The sequence below is a fragment of the Stenella coeruleoalba genome (genome assembly GCF_951394435.1).
Source record: "Stenella coeruleoalba genome assembly, chromosome: 11".
Taxonomy (NCBI): Eukaryota; Metazoa; Chordata; class Mammalia; order Artiodactyla; family Delphinidae; genus Stenella; species Stenella coeruleoalba.
The window spans coordinates 52,050,892-52,075,680 of record NC_137157.1 but is presented as its reverse complement, the minus strand read 5'-3'; the positions used below and the strand labels follow the sequence as shown (position 1 = coordinate 52,075,680).

The 24,789-nt window shown below is 39.2% G+C and overlaps 1 protein-coding gene across 1 annotated transcript in view; it reads right to left on the bottom strand.

The window, feature by feature from the left end:
- The window catches only part of LOC307194387 (uncharacterized protein C12orf56), a 65,317-nt gene that overhangs the window by 28,462 nt on the left and 12,066 nt on the right, over positions 1–24,789 (bottom strand). The window contains 5 exon segments of the mRNA XM_079937487.1: positions 6,460–6,597; positions 15,507–15,593; positions 19,615–19,680; positions 19,684–19,781; positions 19,784–20,025. Coding sequence (XP_079793613.1) covers positions 6,460–6,597; positions 15,507–15,593; positions 19,615–19,680; positions 19,684–19,781; positions 19,784–20,025 — 631 coding nt within the window.

The window sequence follows — 24,789 nt, the reverse complement described above, 5'->3', positions numbered from 1 at the left end:
ATGAAGATGGTGCAGAATGATTTTAATACTTCTGTTAATACAGTGGAAATGTAGATTGCCACTTCTGCCAAAATAAACACTGACTTAAGAGTGTGGGAACCAGTTTTTTTTGTGTTCCTATCCAGTCTCATGAGATAATTGAGCATGAAAATAAGCACAGGCCCATGAAATCAGGCAAGTTGGTACTAATGAGAATTGGATATAATTGCTTCTCTTTTCTATTCCTCTACTGTTCATTTTTTCCCCAGCACTTTCTGTAAGGTCGGATCTTAACAAACGGCACCGGGAAACAGAGGAAAGCTTCAAGTGAGCTTTATTAGGGAGCGCTCCCGGGCGAGGTTCACTGGTCCGAGAGAAAGGGGCCAGAGAAGTCGCACGGGTTGGGCAAGATTTTATAGGGGAAGAAGGGAAAGGGGTGTGGTGAATCTGGGAGGGCGCAGGGTATTCCTTATTTGGTGGTCTTTTCGGGTATCCTGGGGACCGTTAGTCCCGCCCCTCGAAAGGCGGGAAGGCTGGGCCGGGTGCAAAGTCCCCAGGTCAGTTTCTGGAACTGGGTGGTCCGGAATGTCTCCAGGTCAGTTTCTGGAACTGGGTGGTCCGGAGAATTTCGGTCTGATGCAACCTGTGAATCTGATTGTGTTCCCCTGCCTCGGGCCAGTTGGCCTTACACTTTCCTTTACTAGTGGCAACTTAGACTCTTCGTTTAGACAAGTATATGTGTGCTCAGAAGAGGCTGAGGACGGCAAGTGGAAAGAGGGAAGGACAAAAGGAGCAGGACGTACACCTTGGCCCTCTCAGGAGTGCTGGGGCTGCAGAGGGTGGTAACTTTACACGCTGACTCTGGAGCCAGGTTCTTTGAGTTCAAATACCAGCTCTGCCACTGGGTAGCTGTAGGACATTTGGCAGATTACTTATACATTCTGTGACTTTTCATCTCTAAAATGGGATTAATAGAATCACCTCATGAGGTTGATGTTAGGATTAAGTAAGATATTATTTGTAAAGCCTGAACAGTACTCAACGTATTGTATGTGCTTAATAAATGTCAGTTATTATTGTGATCTCCCACCGCTCAGTGGTTCAGGAATTTTCACTTATAAAATATCTTCTGCCTACCAGCAACAACATGAAAGAGTCTCAAAAATATTATGTCAAAAGAAGCCAAACACAAAAGTGTACATAGTGTACAATTCCATGTAAGTGGAATTCTAGGACAGGCAAAACTAATCTATGACGACAGAAAGTACAATAGTTGCCTGAGGCCAGGGGTCAGAGGAAACTGACTGCCAGAGGGCACGAGGTAGCCCTAAGGGGTGATAGAAATGTTCTCAGTCTTGACTGGGGTGGTGTTTATACAGATATATACATTTGTTAAAACTCTTTACAATGCACTCAAAAATATGTGCACTTTATTATATGTAAATTGGACGCCAGTATTTCTGCAAAGAAGATATACAAATTGCCAATAAGCATGGGAAAAAATGCTCAACATCACTAATCATTAGGGAAATGCAAATCAAAACTATTAGGTACCCCCAACACCCATTAGAATGGCTACTATCAAAAAATCAGTAAAGGGCTTCCCTGGTGGCGCAGTGGTTGAGAGTCCGCCTGCCGATGCAGGGGACACGGGTTCCTGCCCCGGTCCGGGAAGATCCCGCATGCTGCGGAGCAGCTGGGCCCGTGAGCCATGGCCGCTGAGCCTGCGCGTCTGGAGCCTGTGCTCTGCAACGGGGGAGGCCACAACAGTGAGAGGCCTGCGTACCGCAAAAAAAAAAAAAAAAAAATCAGTAAATAACAAGGATGTGGAAAAACTGGAGCCCTTATGCACTGTTGGTGGGAATGTAAAATGGTATAGCTGCTGTGAAAAGCAGTATGGCGGTGCCTCAAAAAATTAAAAATAGAATTACCATATGATTTAGCAATTCTGCTTACAACTATACTCCCAAAAGAATTGAAAGCAGGGTCTCAAAGAGATACTTACACACCCATGTTCATAACAGCATTATTCACAGTAGCTAAAATGTGGAAGCAACCCAAGTGCTAATCAATGGATGAATGGATAAATAACATGTGGTATTACATACCTGGAATATTATTCAACCTTAAAATGAAGGAAATTCTGACGTACACTCTAACATCAATGAATCTGGAAGACATCATGCCAAGTGAGATAAGCCAGTCACAAAATGACAAATGCTGTATAATTCCTCTTACATGAGATATTTAGAATAGTCAAACTCATAGAGGCGCAAAGAGGAATGGTGGTTGCCAGGGGCTGGGGGGAAGGGGAAATGGGGTGTTGTTGTTTAATGAATATAGTTTCAGTTTTGTAAGATGGAAAGAGTTCTGCAGAAGGATGGTGGTGATAGATATACAACATGAGTGCCTAACACTGAACTAGACACTTAAAAATGGTTAAGATGGTAAATTTTATGTTATATGTATTTCACCATAGTTTTTAAAAACTGAAGGAAAAAAAACTTCATGAAGAAAAAAAGAATGGTTGGGAAACAACATGTCTAGAGAACTCTTTCATTCATTCATTGAACATGTAACTATTGATTGCAGCCATGTGGCAGGTACTATGCTAAGTAATGAGAATAACACCTTAAGCAAAACTGACAAACTGGACATGGTGTCTGTACTCCTAAAGCTTGCAGTTTAGTCAACCTGTACAAAAGTGTTCTCGTAATTTAAAATTTTTCTTGTAATAAAATTGAAGAATAAAAATTACCTACAGAGGAAAATTATACCCCAATGAAGTTGATTTTTAAAAGGGAAAATGATAAACATTTGACCCTTGAACAACACGAGATGTGAGTATAACTTACAGTCAGCCCTCCATATCTGCGGTTCCACACCTTGGATTTAACTAACCATGATCGTGTAGTAGTTTAGTATTTACTATTGAAAAAATCAACATGTAAGTGGACCCAAGCAGTTCAAACTAATGTTGTTCAAGGGTCAACTGTATATATTATGATTATATAATATTATATTGTTTATTATATGATTATAATAATTGTATTATTAATTATAAGAATATGCCTATAGTTATTCATTATATTAACTTTATTTATTTATTTATTTATTTTTGCGGTACGCGGGCCTCTCACTGTTGTGGCCTCTCCCATTGCGGAGCACAGGCTCCGGACGCGCAGGCTCAGCGGCCATGGCTCACGGACCCAGCCGCTCCGCGGCATGTGGGATCCTCCCGGACCGGGGCACGAACCCACATCCTCTGCATCGGCAGGCGGACTCTCAACCACTGTGCCACCAGGGAAGACCCTATTATAATTTTTAAATATATATGTATAATTTCCCATCCTCTTACCCAAGAACCAAAAATTAAAGCTGCCTCTAATTTCCCCACCCCAGTGTGGGTTCTTAAGGGAGCTTCACATAAACTTACATTCTGCAGGGAGCCCAGCACAAAGTTGGAAAAAAACACTGCTTTAGCTTAAGGCTATGATAACCATTTAAGTAAAAGAGCTCCTAAAAGAAGATTAAAATGTTGAGTTTTACTAGTCATATTTGTTAACTCTGTGTAAATGAATATGAGACTAGATTTTGGTTGCAGGTTAGAGAGAGAACATAAGGCTACCAGCTCTGAGGGACACAACGTACTCCACTGAAGTAGGGAAAGACCCCAAACAGGGAGACTACCCATGTGCCTTTTATTTCCCTCTCTATTCACTTTGACCTTTCATTTTTTGACAACTAAATTAGAAGATCTTCTATTGTAGTCCATCTAAGGATATTACATTAAAGAACGGCTGCAGAATTTTCAAGTAAGAAGCAGAACATGAATGCTTTACTCCTAGACTTCCAATCAGGTTAATTTTTCACAAGAGAATAAAATTTCAATTTATTATGAATTGATTGTGCAACCTGATATAGGCAGGCATTATGTTAGGCCTTAGGGAGAATACAAAGATGAGTATGACACATGCCTGTCCTGAAGAAGCTTATAGAATACTATGGTAAATAACATATATACCAAGCAAAAGGGAGAATGTCTGTGCTAATTCCTGAGGGTAGGGACTGTGTCTTAGCCATGGTTGCATTTCTAGTACCTATTGCTACAAGCACAGAATAGGCATGCCATAAATGTTTATTGAATCGTTAAAGAGAAAGTACTATGGGAGATGCTGTAGAGCTGTATTGTCCAATACAGAAGCCGCTAGCCACATGTGGTTATTTACATTTAAATGGACTAAAACTGAATAAAATTAATGTTTCACTTCCTTGGTCACTAGCCACGTTCAAGTGCTTAATAGCCGCGTGTGGCTAGGTGGCTACTTTATTGAACAGTGCAGATTATAAAATATCAAGGAGAGTTCTAAGGCACAGAACTGCCATAACAGATCAAAAAGAGGAAGGTACCACAGTTCTCCATTGAGGAAAGGCAGAAGAACAGCATTTGAGATGAGCCTTGGAGAATGAATGGGTAGGATTTTAACAGGAGAAAATGGAAAGAGTATCCTAGAGAAAGCAATAGTAGGGGAAAACGTGGAGGGGCTGGGAAGGGCAGGGTGTTCCAATCATTTCACATGGTTCAAGCTTTTACAGAAAAGAGGTGAGAGTGGTGAAGTGGTGGGTTGAGTGGGCTAGACCTGGTTTTATTCCCTTTCTCTGCATCCCTCTTTTCCTCCACAGCCGAGGCCACCTGCTTCAGGCCTGTTTTAAGATTGGAGACGCTTAAGACCAACATGCTGGTATTCAGCATCAACACCCTTCTTGCGAGTCTAACCCTTAGGTGGTAGCTCCGTTCTCCTGCCTAGACATCTGCTTTAAATCAATCCCCTGATTGTGTCCAGGTTGTCTAGGTGGCCCTCTCCTTTGGGCCCTGAGCTAAGTCCTTTGCCAGTCCTTTCCCAGCTACTGACTTTACTCTTGACTTTGTATCGTTGCTACTCCCCCCAACCCCACATTCCATGAAGGCCCTGTTCCCAAATCCTGAACATGCAGATCTTCCTGGTGCCAAATGTTTATGCAGACATCTGGGTGTAATCCACCCACATGCTATAATGCCCTGATATTTCTCATTTTGCACATTGTAGAGATCACTCTCGTCCTTGGGCACTGTGCCTTCTCCCTTAGCATCTACAGCTGGATTCGTTTTCCCAGTGGCTGCCCTATGCAGATGTTGGCCCCTTCCTGATAACCCACCCTGCTAAAATAAAGGCCATGCCTGTCCAAACTTGGAATCTGTGACAAGAGGTCGGTAGTGGAGAGCCTTAAATGCCAAAGCCAAAGTGCTTGTACTTAATAAGGAGAACCTCAAGAAGTTTTTTAGGAAGCAAAGTCCTCACAATCAGTGTTATAGATGAGTAGACACCATGTAGGTTGGACTGGAGAGGTTTATTTGGGTGGGAGATAATACCAATTTCTTTAGCCTTTCCATGTGGACTCTTCATAACCGTATGTAAGTCATGTTGATGCCTGTCCCTGTATTTTCCGTAATTCTCTGAAGTTTTTTAGTTAAAACTTGGATGGTGTATTCCTAACAGTGTCTATCTAGCTCAAGCATTTTTGATTATACAGCACTACATCATCCTTACCTGCCTCAATGTTGGGGACACTTGATACTCTATTCTCTGTAGCTACTCTGCCCTCTAATTAGGGTGATCAACCATCCCAATTTGCTTGGGACTGGTCTACCTTTTGCACTCAAAGTTCCAAGTGCCATGAACCTCCTCGGTCCCAGGCAAACTGGGAGAGTTTGTTATCCTAGTCTAGGTAAACCAGGATGGTTGGTCATCAGATGTGTCAAGCACTTAGAATCTAAGAAATGGCCAAGACTGTCAGGTATGGCTGGGGAAGCTGTGCACTTCCCAACTGTGCAATAAAAAGGTGGCAACTATGTATAAGATCACTAACCAGAATGAGTCTCATTAGCACAGCACCAGTACTCACCTGGGCTTCTCAATACCTTCACCTAAACCTGAGACTACAAGTCAGTCTTACAGAGTAAGTGTGTAACTTGCCAAATGGGAGCTAGACTGCTTTGACTTCCCAGGAGTCACCTTTTAAAAAATAACAATCCTACATTCAAAAGTAACTTTTTAATTATATTTTTATTGTAGGGGAACATACACGTAAGACTTCTTGAAATGTACTTTCTCATCTCACTGTCTATACTCATACTTCTTGCATGCCAGGAACTTCCCCTCGATCTCTCTTTTTTTGTGTCTGCTAACCCAATCCATGTGAGCTACTATCTTTTCCCTACTGCTCTCCCCTCTTCTGTCTCCCTGGCCCCAACACACCATATACAATGATTCCATCACAACATTTCAGGCATCAAGATGATTGCATTAAATTTAATCAACATTTTAAAATGCAGCATCAGTATACAACATTTATTTATATTTTACTTTAAGATTGAATATGCTGCATTTGATAAACAGGTAAAACAAGCTTTAAAGATTAAAAATAAGACAAAACAACTACTTTCCAGAAAAGCCTTTTCAGAATGAAGTTTTTCGGGGCTGCTACTTTAAGTTCTGTAATTAAACAAAGTATCTTCCTCAAAGTATTGTCTTTAAGAAAAAGTTCAGATTTAAGTTGACTGAAGTGCTTAATTTTCTCCTCAGATATACAGAAAGAAAAGAAAATTTTCCATGGAAAAAATGATAAACAGCAGTTGAGGAATATCAACGATTATTGCTAGGTCTGTAAAACTTCGTTACTAACTGAATTTTAATATAGTTTTGTACTTCTAGCTTTGTTACTTATCAGTAATGAAACTTGCTCCTCCCAAATTGAACTATTTATTAATCTCCAAACATACTTTTTTGCCATGCCCCTTTACTCAAGCTGTACATATCATGAATACTCTCATTGTTCCTGGTAAACTTCCGTCCCTCTTTCATAGTCCAGCACAGAGTTTCTTCACATACCATTTACCATAACCCACGAGTCATATGTAATATTATTTGCTTAGTATTTTTTCTTTAAATGAACTCATTTTTTCTTAGAGAAATTTTTTTATACAGAAAATTTTGTATCACTACTTCACATGGGAAAACCAGTACCATTTGCTATAAATAGCACGTAACTAAAAATAGCAACAAAATTCTAAGTAGATGCTCCCTATTTTGAGGCTGAAGTCTGCTCTCCCTTTGACAAAAAGGCATATGAGCATGTGTTTGAGAGCTGCCACTACCGGCACCAAGCCAAGAGGTTCTCCCTAATGAGGTCAGACGAATTGGAAAAGGGAATCATTTTTTACCATGGAATTCAAAGTTATTTCATGCCATGTCAGAATACCACATGAAGTCATCTTCCATTACTGCCCCATGTGCGTTCCACACTTCAGGAAAAGCTGGCTTAGCTGAAATGAGTTAACACCTTCTTCTCAGAGCTTTCCCTAATTCCACCAATGATGGGGAACCCTCTCCCATAGCACTCTTTCCATACTTCTTACACCACACTAATCCTACTTCACTCCATTGCAGTTATTTGTGTACTTGTCCTGGCCCCTCGGCTTTGCAGCAACTTGAAAACACATTATCAGGTTAGATATTGTTTCCATCTCCCACTGTGCTCAATAATAACAACCTGTACTTAATTGAGCACTGACTCTATGGCGGGGTCTGGCCTGGGTTCTCTTCATGGGCTAGCTCATTCAGCGTCACTAGGAGGACTGAGCTGGGAATTACTATTGCATTTATAGGATGTTAGGTTAAGTAGCCTGTCCAAGCTAACACAACCAGTGATTCAGAGAAGCAGGGTGCAAAGTAACAGTAACAGAACATATGTAGGTTGATGGAAATGTCTTAGAATTTCTGACTTAAAGTAAAAATATTTTTACCACTTATTCCACAAATCTTGATACCAGCCATTTATTCCAGTAATGCTACATGAAATCTTGGTTCTTGCCCACTCCTTCCCCCTTTATTTAAAAAAATTCTAAGATGCTCTCCTCTATGCAATCAATGAACCTCTCTTATTAACGCAAAAATTAAAACTTCCTGAAAAAAAGTCTCTTTTCTAGTGGAGATACTGGAGGAGATGATCGTTAAGAATTCAGTCTTAGCCATCAAAAAGACCACAAATAACAAATGTTGGCAAGGATGTGGAAAAAAAGGGAACCTCTGTACACTGTTAGTGGGAGTGTAAATTAGGACAGCCATTATGGAAAACAGTATAGAGGTTTCTCAAAAAACTAAAAACAGAACTACCATATGACCCAGCAATTCCACTCCTGGGTACTTATCTGAAAAAAAATGAAAATACTAATTCGAAAAGAGACATGCACCCCAATGTACATAGCAGCATTATTTACAATGGCCAACATATGTAAGCAACCTAAGTACCCATCAGCAGATGAATGGATAAAGAAGGTGTGGTATACATACACAATGGAATACTACTCAGCCATAAAAAAGAATGAAATTTTGCCATTTGCAACAACATGGATGGACTTGGAGGGCATTATGCTAATTGAAATAAGTCAGATAGAAAAAGGCAAATACTGTATGATATCACATATATGTGGAATCTAAAAAATACAACAAACTAGTGAATATAACAAAAAAGAAACAGACTCACAGATCTAGAAAACAAACTAGTGGTTACCAGTGAAGAGAGGGAAGGGGAGAGGGGCAAGCTGGAGGTAGGGCATTAAGAGGTACAAACTACTATATATAAAATAAATAGCAGGGACTTCCCTGGTGGTGCAGTGGTTAAGAATCCACCTGCCAATGCAGAGGACATGGGTTCAAGCACTGGCCTGGGAAGATCCCACATGCCACGGGGCAGCTAAGCCCATGTGCCACAACTACTGAACCTGCGCTCTAGAGCCTGCAAGCCACAACTGCTGAGCCCAAGTGCCACAGCTACTGAAGCCTGTGCGCCTGGAGCCCGTGCTGTGCAACAAGAGAAGCCACCGCAATGAGAAGCCCGCACACCGCAACAAAGAGTAGCCCCCGCTCGCCGCAACTAGAGAAAGCCCGCACACAGCAACAAAGACCCAATGCAGCCAAAAATCAATCAATCAATAAATAAATTTATAAAAAATAAAATAAAATAAATAGGGACTTCCCTGGTGGTCCAGTGGGTAAGACTCCATGCTCCCAATGCAGGGGGCCTGGGCTCGATCCCTGGTCGGGGAACTAGATCCCGCATGCATGCCGCAACTAAGAGTTCTCATGCCGCAACTAAGAGTCCGCACACCACGACTAAGAAGTCTGCATGCTGCAACTAAAAGATCCCACGTGCCTCAACTAAGACCTGGTGCAGCCAAAATAAATAAATAGATAAATAAATAAATAAAATATTAAAAATAAAAATAAATAAGCTACAAGGATATATTGTACAGCACAGGGAATATAGCCAATTTTTATAATAACTATAAATGGAGTATAATCATTAAAAATTATGAATCACTATGTTGTACACCTGAAACATATAATATTGTAAATCAGCTGAACTTGAGTTAAAAAAATGAAAGAATTCAGTGATAACAGTCATGAAGGCAGAAGAACATGATTATGAGCATAGGGGCAGTGTCAGACAGGCTGATCAATATCCTAGATCTGCCCCTTTCCTCTAAGTAACTACCATGGGCAAGTTTCTTAGTCTTTCTGTGCCTCAGTTTCCTCATATGTAAAATGGGGATGATGATAGTACCTATCCCATTGTGCTCTTTTGATACTTTAGTTACTTCATGCGCTTAGCACACAGTAAGTGTTTAATAAATGTTATCTAAATAACAGAGGAGTAAGCTTTGAGATCTTGCTTCCCTATACATCCATTTCTAACTACTGCCACATTTCATTTGAAAAATAACCATAGGGGAGTGGGAAGGGTAAGCTGGGACTAAGTGAGAGAGTGGCATGGACATATATACACTACCAAATGTAAAATAGATAGCTAGTGGGAAGCAGCCGCATAGCACAGGGAGATCAGCTCGGTGCTTTGTGACCACCTAGAGGGGTGGGATAGGGAGGGTGGGAGGGAGATGCAAGAGGGAGGAGAAATGGGAATATATGTATATGTATAGCTGATTCGCTTTGTTATAAAGCAGAAACTAACACACTATTATAAAGCAATCATACTCCAATAGAGATGTTAAAAAAAAAACCCATAAAATCCCTCTATTCTCTGAGAATTCCAAAAAACAGCAGAAATGTAGTTTTCACAAAGAAATGAGCTTAGAAAAGCAAAAGCCCAGAAAAAATACAATATCAGCACAATTATTTTGAAATTGATTTTCCAGTTTTTTCCGTTAGGAGTCAGCAATTTGCTAAGACCCATGTAGAAAGGAACTGTCTTTATCTTTTGGCACCTATGCTATCATAGGTGCCAAAAGATTATAATAATATCGAACTATATTTTTTTCAAAAAGGTCAAAACAAATTTCATAAGAAAAAGCACACTAATCTCTTCATACTAAAAATCAATTAATATATAAATTGAGGTCTCATATACCTCATAAATTCAAGTTAGATTCAGTAGCCTATATTTCTACAGAGAAGTTATGGATAATCACAGTTTCTCTGAACATTCAGAGAATATTTGGTTTTACACAGATGACAAACTTTCTTTGACTAATTTAAATAAGAAAAAGTCTAGGGCTTCCCTGGTGGTGCAGTGGTTGAGAGTCCGCCTGCCGATGCAGGGGACACGGGTTCGTGCCTCGGTCCGGGAAGATCCCACATGCCGCGGTGCGGCTGGGCCCGTGATCCATGGCCGCTGAGCCTGCGCGTCCAGAGCCTGTGCTCCGCAACGGGAAAGGCCACAACAGTGAGAGGCCCGCGTACCGCATAAAAAAAAAAAAAAAAGAAAGAAGAAAAGAAAAAGTCTAGGCCAGAAGAATCCATTATTCAACTTAGGAATAAGAGGAAATTTTACATTAATGTTAACAGATATTCTGTATTTTCATGAGCTAGAAAACATAAATTCACGCAAATAATGTAGCAGGAGGATTACTGATTTAATGATAAGCTCTATTTTTACTATTTTTTTCATTTTTCCAGACATTTAATATCAGTAATACCTTACATTTGAATAATGCTTTACAGCTGGTATGGTTTTTCGTACATTATCTCAGAAGCTCTGTGTATATGTTCACAATGGTCAGATTACAGAACTCACAACTGTGACAAAATCCTAATTTGAAAACCCAAAGAATATTTACTTCTTTTAAACTGAAGGACTTCCCTGGTGGCACAGTGCTTGAGAATCTGCCTGCTGATGCAGGGGACACGGGTTCGAGCCCTGGTCTGGGAGGATCCCACATGCCGCAGAGCAGCTGGGCCCGTGAGCCACAACTACTGAGCCCGCGCGTCTGGAGCCTGTGCTCTGCAACAAGAAAGGCCGCGATAGTGAGAGGCCCGGGCACTGCGATGAAGAGCGGCCCCCGCTTGCCACAACTAGAGAAAGCCCTCGCACAGAAACGAAGACACAACACAGCAAAAATAAATTAATTAATTAATTAATAAACTGAAGGTGCCTTGTAGGCACAGACTATTTCCTATGTATCTTGTGCATACATTTGCATCCTTCATGGTGCATTAAATTACTACACTTTAAACATGTTGCCTTCAGAAATTAACTTTACAAGAAATATGCTTTTCCTGAGTCAGGATAGTGGCAGAACCCTCCTTGCCTTCAGGGATAAATTTCAAGCCACACAAAGTAAAAGCCTGTTTTTATTATACAATTAGCTTTAAAATCACTTTACATAATATAGTACCAAAATTAAAACTGATACTTTTTTTTTAGAATAAACATAAGAAAACATGTAGAAATTCTAAGCTATCTGTATAATCATCTTTTAAAAAAAGAAATCCCGGGACTGGGCTTCCCTGGTGGTGCAGTGATTAAGAATCTGCCTGCCAATGCAGGGGACACAGGTTCAAGCCCTGGTCCGGGAAGATCCCACATGCCGCGGAGCAACTAAGCCTGTGCGCCACAACTACTGAGCCTGCGCTCTAGAACCCGCGAGCCTCAACTACTGAAGCCTGTGCACCTAGACCCTGTGCTCCGCAACAAGAGAAGCCACTGCAATGAGAAGCTCGTGCATCGCAACAAAGAGTAGCCCCAACTCACCGCATCTAGAGAAAGCCCACATGCGGCAACGAAGACCCAACGCAGCCAAAAATAAAATAAATTTTAAAAAAAGAAAGAAAAAAAAAGAAATCCCAGGACTTCCTTGGTGGTCCAGTGGTTAAGACTCCACACTCCCAATGCAGGGGGCCCGGGTTCCATCCCTGGTTGGGGAACTAGAGCCTGCATGCTGCAACGAAGATCCCGAGTGCCGCAGCTAAGACCCAGCACAGCCAAATTAATTAATTTTAAAAAAGGAAATCCCAAACATTATGCTATTTAACCCCTACATAACTCAGAACGTATCTCGAAATAACTGGAACATTTCCTTGCAAAATCATCATTATCACACCAACAAACCTATCAATAATTCTATGGTATTGTCTAATACCTAGTCCATATTCAAATGTTCTCTCTTGTCTTAAAAATGCCTTTTTATATTTGGTTCATTAAAACCAAGATCTAAATAAGATAATTGCTATATTTGTTTGCTATGTTTCTTAGATCTTTTAAAAACTTCTACTATGGAAATTTTCAAACATACACAAAAATGGAGAAAGTCTTATAAGAAACCCTCACATACCCATCACTTAGCTTCAGTAATTTTCAACATTTTGCCAGTCTTGTTTTATCTATTCCCTTACACACACACACACACACACACACACACACACACACCTTTTAAAATTTTGAGATAAAATATACATAACCTAAAATTTACCATTTTAACCATTTTCAGGTGTACAATTCAACGGCATTAAGTGCATTCACAGTGTTGTGCAATCATCACTACTATCCATTTCCAGAACTTTTTCATCTTCCCAAACAGAAACTCTGCATCCATTAAACAATGTCTCCATTCCTGTCTCTCCATGGCTCCTGGTAACCTATATTCTGCTTTCTGTTTCTGTGAATTTGCCTATTCTAGGTGCCTCATATAAGTGGAACCATATAATATTTGTCCTTTTACTACTGGCTTATTTAACTTAGCATAATTTCTTCAAGCCTCATCCATGTTGTCACATGTATCAGAATTTCATTCCTTCTCAAGGCTGACACACCCACACTTTTAAGTCAGATTCCAGTTTAATTGTTTGAACAAAGATATGTCATAGGTGGTGCTATGTGTTTCATGTTACATCAAATAATGAGGCATTTTATAATTTTTAAGTGCTCCATTATAGCATCCCACTTAAGTGATTCTAAGACTGATCAGTGTTTAGTTATTTACATGAACCCTCCATTTTGAAATTCCACTTCACCTTTCTGTCTGATGGTTCCATCCACTGAGGATCTTTGCATGAATCTATTATTTCATCAGAGGTTAAAAAATGGTAGCTTTCTAATTCTGTTAAACCTCCCACATTCATTAGCTGGAATTCTGTAAAATGGAATTTGCTCTCATCAACTTGGGCTACTTGGTTACCCTGACCTAATTACAGTTTATGCAGGAAAGGCAGGATAAATGCTTAATTCTTTCTTTCCATTTGTTTGCTGATTTGCAGAAAAATGAATTAGTGCCCTATTTACTTCTAACGGAGTTCAGTACATTTTTATTTCTTAACCGGGTGGGGGAGGGTAGGAGGGAGGACTTTCTCTCTATGATGCATCATTATACACTTTGGAATTTTTATATATTCGTTATGTTTTAACTATCTCATTCATTATTTTTTCTGATTCTTGATTTGTTCCATCTTTGGCTATCAGGAGGCCCTTCATGTGGGCTCCTGTGTCCTTTAGTTTGAGCCCTGTTACTCTTTGCATTCTGCCACAAGCTGTTTCAGACTCATTTGTATATTTCCTACCCCAGACCTAGAATCAGTCATTCTTCCAAGGAACTTTGGTTCCCTTTAATGGGGAATGAATTGTATCTTTTAAAATTAAACTTTCCCTTAGTTCACTTACATCACCTCCAATATACGTCACTATCGTAAACCTCTCAAAAGTCACTCATGACTTACTTAATATCAAAATTATTGGCACCATCAATTGACAGAGTGCTCTCTAAGTACAAAGCACTGTTTTAAGTAAGAAAAATACGAAAATTAATAAGACATACTCTTTGCCTTCCAGGGGCTCACAGTCTATTGGAAGTAATCGTCACATCACAAGTAACTACTTCAATGTAAGGCTGACTATGATAAGAACATAATAGAAGTATGAAGTCTGGATAAAATCCAAACTCCTTTGCCTTGCATATAAGGTCCCAGCCTCTATCTTATTTCATTCATTCATTCATTGTATAAAGGTTTATTGGCAGCCTACTATGTGCCAGTGACCGAGGAACAGTCCCTGCCCTTAAGGAGCATATTGCATAATAGGGCAGCACATAAACAAGCAATCCGTAATACAGAGTGGACAGTGCTACAGATATGTAAGCACAGGACGTTATGGAGGGACCCTCTCAACTTAGTCTTGAGAACTGATTTTTAGACAAAGGGATAGTGAGCTAAGACTTGAGGAGCTGAAGTTTCTATGAAGGGGAAGAAGAGAAGAGAGTAGGGTTCTAGAATAGAGGCCATCACGTTAGGGCCCAGATTAACAGGGAGCTCTTTGAGAGCTATGAGTTCATTTGGATCAGGAGCTTAGGGCAGGAGTGTGGAGGACACAATAGAGACATCAGGAAGATTTGTAAAAAGCTGTTATAGAGTGTAGACCTTCTAAGGGCAATGGGGAGCTATGGAAAGGCTTTAAGGGAGGAGTTCCATGATCACGTTTGTACTTCTGAAAGGTTCCTCTGTTGTATTGAAGAATGGTCTAGAGAGGGGCAAGAGTGAAGGCAGAGGCCAGCCAGGAAAATACTGTCAGAGCCCAGAACAGATAATTGGATCTGAGCATGTGGCAGTAGAAAGAAGTGGGTGTTATCCAGATATATTCAATAAGTACAGTAAATCATGTGGTGATGACTGGATTAGGGGATGGGGATCTCGGGATCCAGGACTCTGGCTTAGGCTGTCTAGAGATAATGACATCATGCCCTGTTTAGGAAACACAGATGGAAGGTCAGGTCACAGAAGGAAGAGGCTGAGTTCTGTTTTGAATATGCTGACGTTATGGCTCCTGTGAAACATACAAGAAGTGATATCCAGTGCTTAATTGTCTTTGCAATTCAGGGCGAGAAGAGATGTAGATATAAATGTGATGGTCAGCATCACATAGAGTTAGGAGAGGCAAAGAGGGCGAACACCCTGCCGTGCAACTCTGTTCTGTCATCACTCCTTACCTATATGGCTTTTTTTTTTGGGGGGGGGGGTTGGTTTGTTTTTGTTTTTGTTTTTGTTTTTGCGGTACGCGGGCCTCTCATCGCTGTGGCCTCTCCCCCTGCGGAGCACAGGCTCCGGACGCGCAGGCCCAGAGGCCATGCCCCACAGGCCCAGCCGCTCCACGGCATATGGGATCTTCCCAGACCGGGTCGGCAGGCGGACCCTCAAACACTGCGCCACCAGGGAAGCCCACCTATATGGCTTTTGACTTCCAGTAGCAGGACTGAGCTCACTAACATATAGGGGATCTTGTAAAAGAGTAACTTTCTGAAAGAGGAAAAAAAGTGGGAATAGTTAGAATTTTTGTTTACTGAAAAATCAATTCCCACTACTTTTAGTCAATATCATATATCTATTCTTTAATCCCTTCTACAGTACATGATTTGTAACTCATTCCAGTATTTGATAATACTACAGGGAATTTTTTCCTTATATAGTTTTTTTAAAGTTTTATACATAGCATTTGTTCATTATAAAATAGAATAATCTATCAAAATAAAACAGTACAGAAAAGAAAAGTAAATGATAAAAGTTCCCTATCTCTCCCTACCCTTTCTGTCTCAATATTCAAAACACCTTACTGTTGTTAGTTTGGTTTATATTCTTTCAGGCATATAAAAACATGTTAATTATAACATATACATTTATAATATTTACATGTTAGATGATATATTTTTATAATATGTATTTAAATACTACATTATATCACATATTAATCTGGATTTTTTTTCACTTAATATATGGTGGACAGTTTTTCATGTCTACGTATATAGATTTACTTCAGTCTTTTTAATAATGATTACCCAGTATTACATAGCCGAGATATACAATAATTTTGTTAACTATTCCCCCATTAATGGGGTTATTTTTTCCTTAAATCTTTAGTGCTCCCACTTCCCACTGGGTCTTGAAACAAATTGGCATGTAGTGTAATAATTTTTTATTAATGTTGAGGCTTAACAGGTCAGAAGGAATTTCTGAAATGTTGCTGATTTACAACTCCAAACAACTCCTGTCTTATTCCTTAATAAGAGTAGGGTGGTGGGTGGGTGTGTAGGGGGGAATTATGTACTTTTTCTTACTATTTTTGTCATTGCTTTATGTTTAAAAAAAAAAAGCTGCCTTTTCTTTTCTCTCCAAATGTTTATGCTTGCCTTAAATCTAGAATTTTAATTTGAGGATATTCGTTATTTAGCTTTCTAGCAGTTATTCCACAATGTATGAAAGGCAAAGAATTGCCATGTTTTGTCTTTGTAGAATTTGAGATGCTAAACAACGCAGATGTAATTACTTTTGGTGAAAGTTACAGATAAAATGGGTTACTGACAAGGACAACTCTTTGGAAACCTTTAAAATCAGAATGAGTGCTAATTTCTAACTGGATGGTTTAGGTTAATTTTACCTGAAAGTTTACAGAGAGTTAAGATGTCTAATTCCTTTTCCCAGGAGCATTTATCCATACCTCAACATGAAAGAAATCTCAAGGCACAAGAGAGCAATTACCCAAGATAATTCTGACAGATTTAGGAGATTATTTTTGTCCATTTCCTAAAACTTATGAAGATAGCCAAGACTAACCAAAGGTGACCAACCTAATGAAAGACTTCAACAATGTCACAAAAAAGTCACAACTTTTAAAATGTTTATATTGTTAATATCTTATTCTCACTAGAATGAATGCTAACCTGATAGATTCATCATTTATATATGAAATATTTGCTTACTCATTTTTCATCCTTCAAGGGATAGAACATTGGTTTTTTTTTTTTGTCTGCACCGCGAGGCATGCAGTATCTTAGTTCCCCGACCAGGGATAGAACCCACACCCCCTGCAGTGGAAGCGCGGAGTCTTAACTGCTGGACCGCCAGGGAATTCCCAGAACATTGTTTTCAATGATAATATCTGACAACTCATAAAGATAACCCCCCTCCATCCACATTATTTCAGTGGTCATAGAAAAAAAAAAGCAGACTGTCTGGGTTCAAATCCCAGCTCTATATTAGTTGTACAACCTTGAATATATCATTTAATTTCCCTGTGCCTCAATTTCCTCATCTATGAGATGAGAATAACAGTCCTACCTCGTAGGACTGTTGTACAGATTAAATGAGTTAATATACAGAAAGCATCAGAACAGTTCCTACCAATAATAACACTACACATTAATTGTTTGTTATTGCTTATAGTATCAGAAGGGCTATGAGTTGGCCTATCTGACTTACCCCATCCATGCCTTTGCTGCAGAATTTAAAAGTAGTACTTAAAACTGGGAGTTAGTTAAACAGTTATTTTGAAATATTTAGGTAGATTTTTAGAAGTCAATTAAATTGTGGTTTTTCTATTAGAACATATGAAGCCTTCTTTTAATAGATCAGGATTTTCCCTCTATTCATGATTCACTTACATTCTTAATTTGGAGAAAGCGGTTTAAAATTTTAGAGAGGAATTTTAAACATTTAACATTTAATTTAAACAATAACATTCTAAACTGTGCTATGAGAAAAAAATGAGAGTTGTCTTGCAACCTTTCACAATTTTTGGCCACTTATAAAACCCCCTCCTTCCTAGCTTCTTCTGAGTGAAAAGAGTCTTTCATACTTCTTAACATTATTATGTTGAAGATCCATAATAAAAATTATGTATCACTGAAGATAAGTAAAAAGGGTCATACTATTCTTTTAATAAATTGCTTATTTTAAAACTGATTCTGGTGTTAGAAGAAGATCCCTAAATGGGAGTTTTGACTCGGCCCCTACACTTATTATATAATGTTGAGTAAGTCACGTAGAATTTTTGTGCTTCAGTCTCCTCGTTTATAAAATAAGGGACATAGACCAAGTGATCTCTATAAAATCATCTGATCTTATGACAATGAGTCTGTCAACTACAAATTGGCACCTGCCGTCGGCACTTGCCATCTGCCTCTACAGGGATTAAATCATGTGCTGCTGCAGCTGCTAACTTTTCAACACCCCCTGAAAGGAGTTCAGGGTGGAGAGCAGAAATGAGGCACGCTGTGCTCGGGGAAAAACTGGCAGAACAGGTCTTCAGATAGTTAGATATTTTCAGGAGCCAATTTTATGAGCCCAGTTCTTGTATCTCCTCATATCTAGAAAAGCACTAAAATCCTTCATGACGTCTGCTCCTCGTGACTAGCAGTAACCTTCACAAGACTAGCAGAAACCTTCTGCAAAAAATATGTGCTAGATTGCATGTACTCCCCTTTCACCAAAATCATATATATACTGACCTTCCCCGCTACCTATTTGGAGCAGTTTCTCAGAGCTATTTGTTTTGTTTTTTGGGTTTTTTTTTTTTGCGGTACGCGGGCCTCTCACTGCTGTGGCCTCTCCCGTTGCGGAGCACAGGCTCCGGACGCGCAGGCTCGGCGGCCATGGCTCACGGGCCCAGCCGCTCCGCGGCATGTGGGATCTTCCCGGACCGGGGCACAAACCCGCGTCCCCTGCATCGGCAGGCGGACTCTCAACCACTGCGCCACCAGGGAAGCCCTCTCAGAGCTATTTGAGATGCTGTCTCCCGAGCTATAGTCATCATTTTGCCCAAATAAAACTTAACTCACAAATCTCATGTTGTGCTTTTTTTTTTAAAGTCAAAAACTCCCACTAACCTACTTTCAATAGCACAGCTAAGAAATACAGAAACATATTGATACTGTTGAACTTTATCTGAGCTCCCTGGTCTCTGAAAGCAGAATGGTTGAGAAATCACCCCCAGCTAACTGCGAAAGACCACCCTGCTCACAAATATTCCAAGATAAGACTTGTCTCCAACCTTCCTCATTGATTCCCATGAGACTCACTGCTGACTCCCTTGTTTATTACCTGCCTCTATAAAACCTCAGATCCATCTCCTTTTCTTGAAGACATGTCTCATTAATGAGCATTTTCCCTATTGCAATAGCCTGGTAAAATCATATCCTTAATTGTCCAGTGCATTATGTCTTGCACAATATTACTAAATTCGAAGGTTAAACTTCCAAAATGGGGAGGAAGAGCAGGGAAGCCTACCCTAAAAAACAATACTCAAGGGCTTCCCTGGTGGTGCAGTGGTTGAGAGTCCGCCTGCCGATGCAGGGGACGCGGGTTTGTGCCCCAGTCCGGGGAGATCCCACATGCCGCGGAGCGGCTGGGCCCGTGAGCCATGGCCGCTGAGCCTGCGCGTCCGGAGCCTGTGCTCCGCAACGGGAGAGGCCGCAGCAGTGAGAGGCCCGCGTACCGCAAAAAAAAACCAATATTCAAGTCAAGGTTAACTTAGGAGGACATTTACTATAACATAATTGTTCCATGAACTTTCTAAGTGCAGAAATATTGATGAAGTTGTGGAAATAATGTACTAATGAAGTTTTGACTCCTTTTTCTCTAGGTTGGGGTTACTCTGTAAAGGGGAGGCCAGGGAGGAATTTCCTAAGTAAAACTCATTTCCGTTCCCACTGACTTGAAAGGGATTTCACTTAGAGAGTCTTTGTGATCTGAAAGTCCCTGGGGTTCTTTTGTGTTTGTGGTGCAAAATGGCACACCGACAGCCTTGCTAGTGGCTGATGTGGGCTGACAGCTCCTCCTGGAAGGGGTAGGTAAGGGTCGACAGGCACTTTGGCCATGAAGGGACAGCTTCTTGAGGTCTGAAGGAGGGCCAAGAGTTGAGTCCTTGGATGGTGGTGTGCTGCTCTCTTGGTGGTACCTGTCAGGTAGAATTTAGAGTTAAACATAATATTCAGAATTTAACAGTAAGGAACAAAGAGAAACCAATGGCCCCATTGCAGCAGTTTAAGAGTCTGAAAGTAAAAGTCTTCACATAAAAGAAATGCTTGTAAGAGAAAGGAGTGATTTACTCTCACCTGCTGTTGACCATTGACCTAGAGGAGGTATGGCACAATTCTTCAGTATATACTCCTGCTTTCAGAAATAAAACTCTATGCTATGTCATTTAAAGAAGCATTTTTTATATCTAAAGTCTTATGCCTGTCCTTCACAGAGCCCAACATTCCCAGTGAAAGGACTTTTCATTCTAGTTTTGAAACTTGATTGTTCTTTCATCTTGCATTTCTAATGGATCCTATAAAGAAAAAAGAACTATTCATATGGAGAGATGAAGAGAGATTTTTTTTATTTTTATTTATTTTTTGGGGGGGAGAGAGATTTTTTTTAAATGGTGTTTTCTTTGATTCATATTTTGCTAACACTCTCTGATTTTTCCAATAGCATCAGCACTTTTTTCAGAACCAATTCTGGGTCCCATCTTTTACCTTCTCTGTTCTCTCCAGCTCACCATGACTCATTTCTTTTCTCTGCAACACAAGGAAGCAAGTGGTAGAGGCTAAGAAGTTGCAGAGTATGAGATCTAAGTTCTAATCCAGGCTCTGCCACTCAGTGGTTATGTGACTTAGATTGACCTAAGCCTCAATTTCCTAATTTTAAAATAGGAACAATAATAGAACCAATTTCATTGAGTTTGTGTGAGGATTAAGTAAGAAAATACATGCAGTGTTTTTTAACACTGGAAACACTCAGTAGGTGCTAGGGATTAATATTATCCTATATTGCCTTGAATTGCTGGTTTATCATTTTACATTAAGATATCTTATCTTCCTTATGAGACTGGCACCTCCGTGAAAGTGGAAAACCACTTTGCTTTTATTAGTTCTTAACTTTAAACAGGTATAAAATTCATTCATCATCTGTACAATGCTATGAACTGTGCTGAGTTCCAGCCCTCAGCTCCCTCTTCCACTGACCTTACATACGTGTACACGCATGCATGCACACACACACACATACACAAGTGCTCACCTCAGTTCATTTATCCAAGTTCCATCCCCCTTAAACAGCCATCCTTGCCAAACCCTCAGGCTTAAGGATGTGCACACTGGCACTGTGGTCCCAGAGCATGATCAGGAAAGAGAGTGTACGATCACCCTCTCCTTCCTGCACTCTTCTTGCCCTGGGGAGTGGCACATGACATGGCCAGATTTTAAACACACAACTAAACAAATTAATGTATATGACCCATAATCTCTAAATGCCACTTACTGATTATCTTACCTTGCCCTATTTCTTTATAGGATTCTAGTACTATGTAACAATGATATCGAAGTATCTAAGAATATAAGGTGCTCATATAGGATTTTCAGGTCAATGAATATGTGTAGCCCAGAAATGGATGATACATACTCCAATCCTCTTGAAAGTGATAGCGTTTCTTTATTCTTGTAGATGATATTTTCTAAAATTTTCTCTATGGAAATTAAGAGAGTTAAATAACCAGTGCACAGATTATGTTAGGTAATGTTATGAAATTATGTTACAATGTTCATTTTAGGCACAACATATGTTTCATGTGAAAGGTCAGCAAAATGATTTCAGGTAGTTACAGAAAGGCACACTTGAAGTGACTGTTATTTACTCAGTTGTATGAAAAATTATTTTAAAGAGCTAAAAGAGTTTCTAAAAAGGATTACCTTTTTGACAGCATAAGTTAAAATGTCATGGACATTATAGTTTCACCAGTGAAGCAAACCAACTCATAAAGTTGAACTGTATTTTTCACATGAAATTCAATAATACCCACTTTTAGTAGTCTGATTAAAGAGTAGTTCATTACTAAGCAAGAGTTCTAGAACCTTGAGTTTCAACATGTGTCAACTCCACATTTACACAACTAAGTTGCTAAAAGTCAAGTGTTTTTCTAATGAGCTGATTACGTATCTCTAGAGAGAGCCACCGCAAAGGAGAAAGCAATGGGAGAACTGGGAAAGAGAACTCCAGAATCAAAAGTATGCACAAATCGTTTTTCTCCTTTCTCCCTCTGCATCAAACACAGATAAACTCCTTGAGGCTGAAACTGTCAGGTTAAAAGCCAGAGTCCAAAAAGCAGCAGGCAACATTAAACAGCTTCAGAAAAATCTGTTAGATGCAAAGTACAGCTAAGAATGCAAAGTACATATATACTAGCATATTGACTCTATCAAGAATGAAGAAAAATGGTAAATAGAATTTACTTAACTTCTTTCTCATCCTTTTTAAGAGTTTTAAAATGGAATAGAAAAAAATCATTGATTTTTAAAACTCTTAAAAAGGATGAGAAAGAAGTTAAGTAAATATGAAAACGGGGAGTTTAGTGTTCATGGAAAGTAAAACACCTATCAGACCGAAATTGTCAGATTAATGTGCTAAAATATAAGAAACAAGCAGAACAATAAGGAACAATGATTCTTCCATAAAAAAAAATCATATAGACCTAGATCTCAAGATGTAGAATTTGAGCTCTCCTGAATAAAAAATTCCCCATGAAGACTCTACTAAAGCAGAACTGGTGAAATATAAGCAATTCTATGTAAAATAATTCAAAGCTAGAAAATAATTCTCAGATATTTAAGTGTAATCAAGAGGCTGGCAGAGACCAGTACCAAACTCTTCATGTGACCCAGAGTCACATAATATTCAAAATGTCCCAGACACAATCCAAAATTACTTGACATTTGAAAAGCCAGGAAAATCTCAATACCTTATGAGGAAAAAGAAAATTAACAGATATCAATCTTGAGATGAAAAAGATGTTGGAATTATCAGACAAAAGCTTTAAGGTAACCATCATAACCATGCTCCAATAGATGAGAGTGAACCCCTTTGAAACAAATGGAAAGATAGAAAGTCTCAGCAGAGAAATAGCAAATATAAAAAGGAACCAAATGGAAATTTTAGGAGGAAAAAATACACTACAATAACTAAAAATTTTAAAATTCTCTGAATGGACTCAGTGAGCAGAGTAGAGATGACAGAGAAAAGAGTCATTGAATTTTGAAGATAGAGGAATAGAAATTATCCAGTTTGAACAATCCAGAGAGAATAGAGATTGAAGAAGAAAATGAACACATTCTCAAGGGACTGTGTGACAGTATGAAAAAGACCTAATATTCATGTCTTCAGAGTCCCAGAAGGAGAGGAAAAAGAGTGGTACAGAAAAAATATTTGAAGGAATAATGGTTGAAAACTCTCCAAGTTAGGCAAACGACACAAACTTATAGATTCAAGAAACTGAGTGAATCCCAAGTAAGATAAACTCAAAGAATTCCACACCAGACATATCATAATCAAACTGCTGTAAGTGATAAAGGAAATTAAGAGATATTTAGAACTGAATGGCAATATACATCAAATACATGTGACTCAGCTAAAACAGATTTTAGTTTATAGCTGTTGTTGACTCTGGGTCTTATTTAAATTCTATGTAGAATGTTATTATTATTTTTTTTAATCAGGCAATCAACTGCTGTGTGCATTCTGTTCAGGATTTTTACTTCCATTCAGAGGGAGAGGTAGGGCAGAGTGTGCTTACTCCACCTCGACCAGAATTAAAAACTTAATTAATTTTATTACATCAAAATTAAAATTCTACTCAGTAGAAGACACCACATAGAATAAGCTAATAGGTAGTTGACAATATGGGATGAGGTATTTTTAATCTCTAAAACCAATAAGCTGATTCGTATAATGTATATTAGTAGAATGTACAAAGCAATTCTGCTCCTGAGTATATGTCCCAGGAAAGTTTTCAAACAGGATGGAAGAGAGTAAGGGGGAGAAAAAGGAATACTGATTCTACCCCAACCCTCAATATTTTTTGTATTTTTATAAATCTGTAACTGATCAATGAATATTTGTTAATAATTATAAACTATGATCTAATAATAATTGCATATAATAATAATTGCAGTGTCAATTTTGAGAAATATCAAGAAATAAGGGCTTATTATAAGAACAGCTACTGGAGGCCTTGAATCCTTCTCTTGAGTTTCTAAACATTCTGAATTCATATACTTACACACAAAGTATATTTACATAAACACAGGACTTGGTCCTCTAATAGAAGTACAGCAACCTACTGCATAAGAAATCCTTAGGAAATTAATACAGATGGTGCCTCGTGCCAAATTATTGCACAATAGCATTTTTATTTTTTACATACCGTAGTATTTATTAGGGAGAAGAGAAAAGAGGAAAGTTATTCTGTTTCAAGGCTTGATCAAGGATTCTGAGGATGCTAAATAGATTATTGCTCAGTGACTGACTTTGCAAAAACGAAAGAGCTAAGTTTAATAGGGACTCACTAAGTGCCACACACAGTTTAAGCACTTTACATGTACAGTTGACCCTTGAACAATGTGGGGTTAGGGGTACTGATCCTCTGCACAGTTGAAAATCAGCATATAACACTTTACAGTTCACCCCTCTGTATCCAAGGTTCCGTTTCCAAGGATTGTGTAGGACTGTCGTATGTATCTATTGAAGAAAGTCTGCATAGAAGTGGACCCTCAAAGTCCAAACCTGTGTTGTTCAAGGGTCAACTGTATATGACTTAGCCCTTTACATATCATCCCTGTGGGATATGTACCATTGTGAGCCCCATCCTACCCATGAGGAGTGAAGCCTGGGAAGGTTAAATAGT